Source organism: Platichthys flesus, chromosome 2 (genome assembly GCF_949316205.1).
Source record: "Platichthys flesus chromosome 2, fPlaFle2.1, whole genome shotgun sequence".
In the NCBI taxonomy this organism is placed as follows: Eukaryota; Metazoa; Chordata; class Actinopteri; order Pleuronectiformes; family Pleuronectidae; genus Platichthys; species Platichthys flesus.
The window spans coordinates 28,320,193-28,328,544 of NC_084946.1; the positions used below are offsets into that span (position 1 = coordinate 28,320,193).

The 8,352-nt window shown below is 46.8% G+C and overlaps 1 protein-coding gene and 1 long non-coding RNA gene across 2 annotated transcripts; one reads left to right on the forward strand and one right to left on the reverse strand.

The window, feature by feature from the left end:
* Positions 1-1,226: 1,226 nt before the first annotated feature.
* Positions 1,227-7,929, reverse strand: si:dkey-43k4.5 (potassium voltage-gated channel subfamily S member 2). Its single transcript, XM_062410263.1, has 10 exons — positions 7,788-7,929; positions 6,616-6,818; positions 4,901-5,034; positions 4,060-4,224; positions 3,809-3,980; positions 3,234-3,317; positions 2,999-3,160; positions 2,544-2,627; positions 2,159-2,251; positions 1,227-1,991 (listed from the first exon to the last, which is right to left on the reverse strand). Exons 1-10 carry the CDS (start codon positions 7,840-7,842, stop codon positions 1,527-1,529), a joined length of 1,617 nt encoding a protein of 538 aa, XP_062266247.1. The 5' UTR covers positions 7,843-7,929; the 3' UTR covers positions 1,227-1,526.
* On the forward strand, positions 6,684-8,043 carry LOC133973312 (uncharacterized). Its single transcript, XR_009924553.1, has 2 exons — positions 6,684-6,823; positions 7,793-8,043. It is a non-coding gene; the product is annotated as an uncharacterized LOC133973312 (long non-coding RNA).
* The last annotated feature ends 309 nt before the right edge of the window (positions 8,044-8,352 follow it).

Consider the following 8,352-nt stretch of genomic DNA (forward strand, 5'->3'; position numbering starts at 1 on the left):
CGCGTCCTCGGCAGCCAGTCAGTTTCGTTCTCAGTGGATGCTGGTCTCCGCCAGGGCTGCGCCTTGTCACCAATCCTGTTTGTGATATACATGGACAGGATATCGAGGCGTAGTCGGGGTGGGGAGGGGTTGCAGTTCGGTGGTCTGAGGATCTCGTCACTGCTTTTTGCAGATGACGTGGTCCTCATTGGATCATCGGCCTGTGACCTTCAGCACTCACTGGATCGGCTGGCGGCCGAGTGTGAAGCGGCTGGGATGAGGATCAGCACCGCTAAATCTGAGGCCATGGCAGGAAACCAATGGATTGCTTACTCCGGGTAGGAAATGAGTCCTTAGCCCAAGTGAAGGAGTTCAAGTACCTTGGGGTCTTGTTCGCGAGTGAGGGTACTATGGAGCGTGAGATTGGCCGGAGAATCGGAGCAGCGGGGGTGGTATTGCGTTCGCTTTACCGCACCGTTGTAACGAAAAGAGAGCTGAGCCGCAAGGCAAAGCTCTCGATCTACCGGTCGATCTTCGTTCCTATCCTCACCTATGGTCATGAGGGCTGGGTGATGACCGAAAGGACGAGATCGCGGGTACAAGCGGCCGAGATGAGTTTTCTCAGAAGGGTGGCTGGCGTCTCCCTTAGGGATAGGGTGAGAAGCTCAGCCATCCTTGAGGAACTCGGATTAGAGCCGCTGCTCCTTTACTTAGAAAGGAGTCAGCTGAGGTGGTTCGGGCATCTGGTAAGGATGCCCACTGGGCGCCTTCCTTGGGAGGTGTTTCAGGCACGTCCAGTGGGGAGGAGACCTCGGGGAAGACCCAGGGCTAGGTGGAGAGATTATATCTCAACACTGGCCTGGGAACGCCTCGGGATCCCCCCGTCAGAGTTGGTCAATGTGGCCCGGGAAAGGGAAGTCTGGGGCCCCCTGCTTGAGCTGCTCCCCCCGCGACCCGACCCCGGATAAGCGGATGAAAATGAGATGAGATGATGAGACAATGAATCCTGTAAATTTGAGACGAACAGTGAAACGTGTTATTTTCAGGTCTGGTGAACTTTTAAACAAGTTGGACATTATATTATAATTAAGTAAATTATTATTATGATTAAGTTATTTTACGTCAGTACATTTAATAAGAAGCTCCGTCCTGTTAGCTAAGCTTAGCATAAAGACTGGAGACAGAGGGAACAGTTAGCCTGACTCGGTCCAAAGGTGAAGAGAACAATCCAGTAATCATTTTCCTTTATTCTCTTCCTCCACAAAACTCAGTTTTTCATGTTGTTTTTTCTTCTGTTTCATTTTGATTAACGTGCATTTGATCAGTTCTTCACTTCTTCTGCAGCCGACGTTTAAACAGATGAACAAACCTGAAGCTGCTCTCATACACAAAGGAATCAAACAAACCAGTTCAGTTTCAGACATGGAAGACCTGAAGTGATCGTCCTTCTAAAGCTCTAGTTCATCGTCCTCCGTGTTTGTTAGAGTTTGAAGACAGTGATTGGTCGAGAGTGGCACGAGGTCACTCCCCTCTGAGGAGGTCCACCCTCACACCTGACGCAGCTCCTTCCTCCTCAGGATGGACGTGTAGGACGGATGCTCCACGTAGCTGTAATTGATGAAACCTCCTTCATCCTCATGATCGATATCATCGTCCTCCTCGATATCGTCGATGTCATCGTCGTCCAAACACTGGCTGTCCCCGTCCGACCCTTCCTCCTCCTCCTCTTCCTCCTCCTCCTCCTCCGTCTCGTGCTCGCAGCTCATCCTCATCCTCCGGCGGTTGTTGTTCCTCACCGACGCCTCCAGAGCTTTCTGTTTCCGGTAGAAGTGGGAGAACTTGTTGAAGATGATGGTGATGGGCAGCGCCACCACCAGCGTGCCTCCCAGTATGCAGCCGCTGGCCGCCAGTTTCCCGGCCACCGTGACGGGCACCACATCCCCGTAGCCCACCGTGGTCATGCTCACCGTCCCCCACCACCAGCAGGCAGGGATGGTGTCCAGACCCACGTCCTGGAGACAAAGACCCAGAGAGCAAAGCTTCAACAAACACAGTTCAACAACATTTTTAAAAGAAAAAGTGAATTCAACCAGGACGATCAAAAATAGAGGATAAGAAATCGTTTGAATAAAATGTTAACATTAAAGTGTCTGTGAGAACTCAACACGTGAGACTTCACCTCTTCGTATTCTGCCGTGTAAGCGATTCCAGAGAAGACGGAGACTCCGACAGCCAGATAGAGCAGCAGAATCCCCACCTCACGATAACTGTGCTGCAGAAACAAGGAGGAGGAACGACGCTAGAAACTTTACACCTCTACGCCTGAAAACAAAGATGGACGACATGACAGCTCGCAAAAGTGAAGCCAAAGTGTCCTAATCGCCCCCTGGTGGCTGGGTGCAGTATTGATCATAAAGCCTGCCTCCTCTGTGATATAAGATAGGAAATGGGCCAAACTACTAGAAGAACTCGTTAAATAAATTAAACTAAATAGCTTCCGCGAAGTGTGTGTGCGTGTGTTTGTGTGATTACTTGTATGTGTGTGTGTGTGTTTGAGGACTCACCCGAAGCGTCGCTCCCAGGGACCTCAGTCCGGTCGAGTGTCGGGCCAACTTCAACACTCTGAAGATCCTCGTCAGCCTGAGGACCTGAGGCGAGAGATCTTTCATTCAACGTTTCACGACAAACAGCAGCAGAGAGGATTATGGGATATGTCTGGGGTGGGCGCTCTGTTGCCATCTCAGCTTTTGACTTCATTTGGAGTCGGGCTGTGCGTCAGAATTGATGTAGCAAAGGTATCGACCAATCACAAGTCGGTCTCAGCTGTCAATCATGACGTTTCAGCCCGTATAGCATTAAATAACATGGCGACCCTGTAGGTCACATTCTGGGGCTACCACTCTTGATGTTGTATCTTGTGGAGGCAGATGAACACTGATCTGACGCTGCTGAGGCGGCCAGGAAAAACCAAGTTCACTGAGTTCTGTGTCAAAGTGTGAGTCAGGTGAAAGTGTCCGACCTGAATGAGGCGCCCCAGGTCTCCCAGCTCGGACTCGGATCCCAGCGTCAGGTCGAAGAGGAGCGTGATGTAGATGGGAACCACAGACACCATGTCAATGATGTTCAGAGGCTGATGGAAGAACTTCTTCCTGTTCGGAGCGAGCAGCAGCCGCGTCACCACCTCCGAGAGAAAACAACACTCTTATAGTTTGAGTTCTGTAGCAGAGATTCACCTGTGTGTTCAGTGAGCTGACCTCGAAGGTGAACCAGCAGCTGCAGAACACCTCCACCACCTGCATGGTGGGGTCCTCCATCACTTTCCCTGCAGAGTCAAACACCTGACGACAAGCAGGAGAAAGACAAGTTAAACATTTGACCTATATTTAGTTTTTAAACTACGTCTTCTTCAATCTCAGTCTCATCAAGTTTGACTTTCATGAGCCACAATGTGAAGAATTCATCTGATGGGATATTTTGAAAGGGGCAAAAGGTGAGAATGCAAATGTACGAATGTCTGTTGCTTATAGATTATAATAATACAAATAATAATAATAATAATACAAAATCCTGATGATATATTATAGCGACTTAATTTGAAGAGGACAGTAAAATGCTCCTTCATATATTTGTTATTTGACACTTCTTTACACTTTTTTGTGATTTTCTTTAACGTTCAGTGTGTAGGATTTAGTGACATCTAGTGGTGAAGTGTCATATTGCAGCTGAACAACCCCCTGACTGCACATGCTCCTGTCTGAAAAGGTTCTGAAGGAACTTCCTGTGGTGTCCTGAGTCTGTCTGTCTTCACGATGTGTCCCTCTGCTCTGACCTGATACTCGGGGATGCTGTTGATGCACATGATGGTGATGGAGGTGAGCACCACAGCGATGGACAGCAGGCTGAACAGTTTGCTGGGGACAGAGTATCCTGGGTTCTCCAGCGTCAGCCACAGACACCTCCTGAAGTTCCCACAGCGCACCACCTGGAAGTGCTGCATGTCTCTGAGGACGGACACCAGGAGATGTATGAAGAACACACCTGAGTCACGACGCGAGGACGAGGACAGTCTTTGTGTGTCACCTGTTCATGTCCGAGATCTCGTCCACAGACGTGTCGATGCTGCTGACGTCGCTCTCGTCGTCCCAGCTGCGATGGCGGCTGCTCTCCAGCTTGCGGTCGTGGTAGCGGTAACTACAGCAGCTGTCCAGGAAGAACTCATTGATGCCCCAGTACTCAATCTCCTGACTGGGGGAAAACCACAGAGAGACGGTGTCAGGACCAGACGGAGACAACTCCAACAGACTTCATCCACTGTCCCGTGAGAACAGAACTTTCTCTCTCATCACTGGAACCAAACGTTTCACACATTTCTCAGAGAGAGAAGAACTCAGCCGTTTTCCAACTCCTACCTCGGGGTCAGAGGTCGTCAGACGGGCATCTATAGACCCGGAGACAACACAAGCCTAATAGTGAAAATCTGACTTGCCGGGGTCAAACACACATTTATATAGAGAGGTTGTTTCCGCCCACGACTCCAGGTAAAATGACGCCTCGCCAACGATCTCTGACTCAATAAGGACAAGTTTTATACCTAAAAGATGAAGACGCCTGTTAAAGAACATTCCTTCTATACCAATCCGTTAGCAGGTCAGAGATTATTCCAAAAAGGTAGAGAACTAACACAAAATATATGGAATAGTATTTAAAACGTCTGAGAATTTAGGAATCAAGACGCCATAGAATGTCATTCTGGTTTATTACCATGTTAAAAAGATCTCTTAGCTGAATATACCACAATGACAACACAAACATTGTCGCCAGAACAACACAACACATTTCCCCTCTCTTCTATCGTCAGCTTCGATCTGTGTTGAACGTGTTGTGAGGTTTGCATGTGAGACACGAGGACAGAGACACGGACCTGAAGGAGAAGACGCACAGCTCGTCCATGATGTGAAGCTTCCCCGTCTGGTAGAAGTGGAGGACGTACGGGAACAGGCCGGGATTCCTGTCAAAATAAAACTCCTTCTGCTGCACGTCGTAGTCGTCACACACCTACGAGAGGAAGGAGAGGAAAGAAGGATTCAAGTTATTTGTAGGATAAATGAAAAATGTAATTATTTAGCGAGAAAGGAGAAAAGATTCGAGGAGATTTATTGTCTTTCCAGAACATGAGAGGAAACAGAACTGAGTCCTGAGGCGGCAAAGAAATGAAACACTGGAAGATATAAACTGAGCAGAAGCAGCAAATAAATACAAAGAAATAAAGAAAATAAACGATAGTGTTGGGACATGGTTTTTGTGGAACCACAGGCCTCCTTTTCAGCCTACATGGTAGTCAAAGCCTGAAAACAGCATGGTCTTTGTTCTTGAGAAAACCTCCCGAACTCCATCTCCCAGGATGCTGCATGTCCTTTGGTTCTGGACAACTTCACCCAGTGGTGTGAAAAGCCACCAGGCTCACATCTTCTCTTCCCATCCAACGAGCGGAGGTCAAAGTTGCAGTTTCCAGCTCATCTCACCAAGGAAACCTCCTTGCATCTAAAGCTCTACCAAACTCCTAGCAGCGACTCGATGTCCTGCAGGTAAGATTCAACCAGCATCTGAGCTGCACAGCTCAACAGAACCGCGAAGGACGAAAACCTTACGACCAGCACGGAGACTTCACAGGACTGCGAGTGGAACTGCAACTTCCTTTCTCCCTTTCCAAGGACTGGTAACATAACTGGGCTTAATAATTATACTAGGCTAAGCAAGACTGTTTATTTGATTCTGTGTGGTGGTAAGTAAGTTAAATATAAGTTTGATATGTGTTGTGATATTTAGGTTATAAGTTATTCGAAAGTAAGGTTTGTTTGTAATTCTCTTCACGGTCTTTCTTTGCATTTCAGTCTTCCCTCTTTGTCTAACTAAGCAGCCACACCGATAGACGACTATCTCTTCACCTCATTCGCTCAGATCCCGCTACCGGTCGTAAAACAACTTCAGAAGAAGGGGGGGGGGGGGGGGGGGGGGAGCTGTTAACTTTCGGATGGCCAGCAACCGTCTTGAAAGAATGCTGAGGAAGGTGAACTTTTAATTAAGCCACCCTTTCGGGAAGCACACTGACTTACATGGCGAACACACTCACATGCACATCTTGGTTTAGGTAGTGCATTGTTAGTAATTTGTGTTTTTATACTTTATTATATTCATAATAAATGTTTTTCTTTCACAAATGTTCTTTCATTAATGTTGCATAAGTGAATTTTGCCAACTTCTTCGCTGTCAATCCCATATCCTTCAACTTAGATAACTATCTGGTAATAATAATAATAATATGGTAATTTGATTGTAGTTATTAATTCAGAGTTCCAAATCTGTAGTTAGTACTTTTATGAGACGCCGGTGTGGATGAGCTGTAAACAACAACACTGATCTTTCCACAGCAGGATTTATACGTCATGTCCGGCCTCCTGCTGCTCTACAGGCTCCGCCTCCTGCTGCTCCACAGGCTCCGCCCCTCACCTGGATGTTCCCACATGTTCCTGTTTGAACGAGACGGACCAACAACCTGCTCCTGCTGCTTCACAAACACCAACTACACAACATGTCAGGACGATATTATCCCGACATTTGTGTGAAACCCTGACCCACCTGCAGAATGTCCTCCTCTGAGTCACATGACAGCAGTTTTCCCAGTCTGGTGTCTGGGAACTTCTTCAGCGTGGTGGAGCACAGGCTCCTCTTCAGGCCTCCGACGTTCACATGGATCAGACCCTCGTCCGAGTCCCGGTGGACCCAGCGGGGCACGCTCTCCTTCACCATGATTACCGACTGTGGGGGGGGAAAAGACACAACTTAGGTGAGTCTGAGAATAAAGGTGACAAGGAGAAAACGAGAGCACACACCTGAAGCCACAATCACATGTACTAGATCCTGATTTTGATTTGATCTGCACCAAATGGCACTCATAGATATCCGTCCTCAGTGGTTGTGTGTCTTTCCTTGTTCTTCAGCTGCAGGTATTTGATTTGTTTTTTATAATCTGATCATTTTGACTAATCACAGCTTTACATATTTTTTAGATCAAGGCCTGGACGTGACTCAGATCTTTTCTTTCAGTCTCATGTGCTTCTTAGCTTCATCTGAATGCAGCAGACAGTCACACACTGATTTGATGTTCACTGGACCTGAGCCCAAAAGACTTTGACTTGAAATTAGATCCTGAGACTGAAAGTGAGTGAGTCCACGTCTGAGCTGAGTGAAAAAACAGAAGTGATCTGGCTCCTTCTTTCCTCCTTCATGTTATTCTCTCCGTCTCCTGGTGAGAACATCAGATCTGTGCAGAGCTGCTCCGACCGGACGGAGGAGCTCCACCCTGAGAGGGAGATGTAATGATGTTACAGTCTGAGAGCGTGCGCTGCAGGAAAGGGCCTCGTCTCAGACAGGTGTTAAACCTCATGTGGACTTGATGGTGTTTTTAACAGAGCAGCCGGACTTCACCTCTTCTCTTCTTCCTGCTGCTGTTTAATCCAGTTTCTCCTTCTCTCTCTCCGTTAGAGGATGGAGGCCGAGGTAGTGAGGAGTCATTGCTCCTCGAGGATGTTGGAGCGAAGCTTTGAGAAACTTGTTCATGTTAGTTCAGTGAAAAAGACAAAGCTCCTGAAACACCTCAGTGATCCACACCTCCAGTCATGATTCGATTACATAGACTTTTTAATCTCTTTTTAGCATTGTTAGTTACACTTTTTAACAATTTTCACAGATTTTCTAATTCATACATGAGTGACCTTCTGGTTTCCTCTTTTTTCCCATCATGCACTGACCCCAGACCAACAGTGAGCCCATGTGGCCCCTCCCCCTGGTCGATGGAGGACCCATGCTGAGGCCTCAGGGAGCCGCCTGCTGCTCCCACAGAAATAAAGTTGATCTATAATTCAGCACGAGGAAGCTCAGCGGTGCAGAGAAGAAGAAAAACACACCTTCGATAACAAACTCCCTTCGACACCGAACACGATGCGACTTCACTTCACTGCAGACAAAAGAAATCTGTTCACGCTCGGCTCCAGTTTGAGATTTTGACTTCATGTTTTCTTTCAGACGAGAGGAAATTAAATATTCAGAGTGCACATTGAGATTTTTATTTGATTAACGTTTGTGTTTGTAGATTAAAATCACAGTGTAAATATTCAAAGGCTCAAAATTAGTTTTTTCTTAATATTCTGAAGCTTTAGTAGTTTTATTCCAGTTTTTATTCTGAAGGTCTTTTTATTGAAGGGTTTGTTAATATAATTCATATACTGTTATTTGTTCATATAATTTACAGCCTGATTTATAGAAGATTTTATTCATAAAAACTCTATATTCAGATTTATAATGATTTCAATGTGA

Bases quoted from the DNA above. Each gene is read 5' to 3' on its own strand.
- si:dkey-43k4.5 (XM_062410263.1), bottom strand. From the start codon at position 7,842: ATGGGTCCTCCATCGACCAGGGGGAGGGGCCACATGGGCTCACTGTTG. The intron at 6,819-7,787 runs GTCAGTGCATGA...GACTCACCTAAG, and splicing joins GGGCTCACTGTTGGTCTGGG to TTGTGTCTTTTCCCCCCCCA. The intron at 2,628-2,998 runs GTCGGACACTTT...CTCTCGCCTCAG, and splicing joins ACCTGGGGCGCCTCATTCAG to GTCCTCAGGCTGACGAGGAT.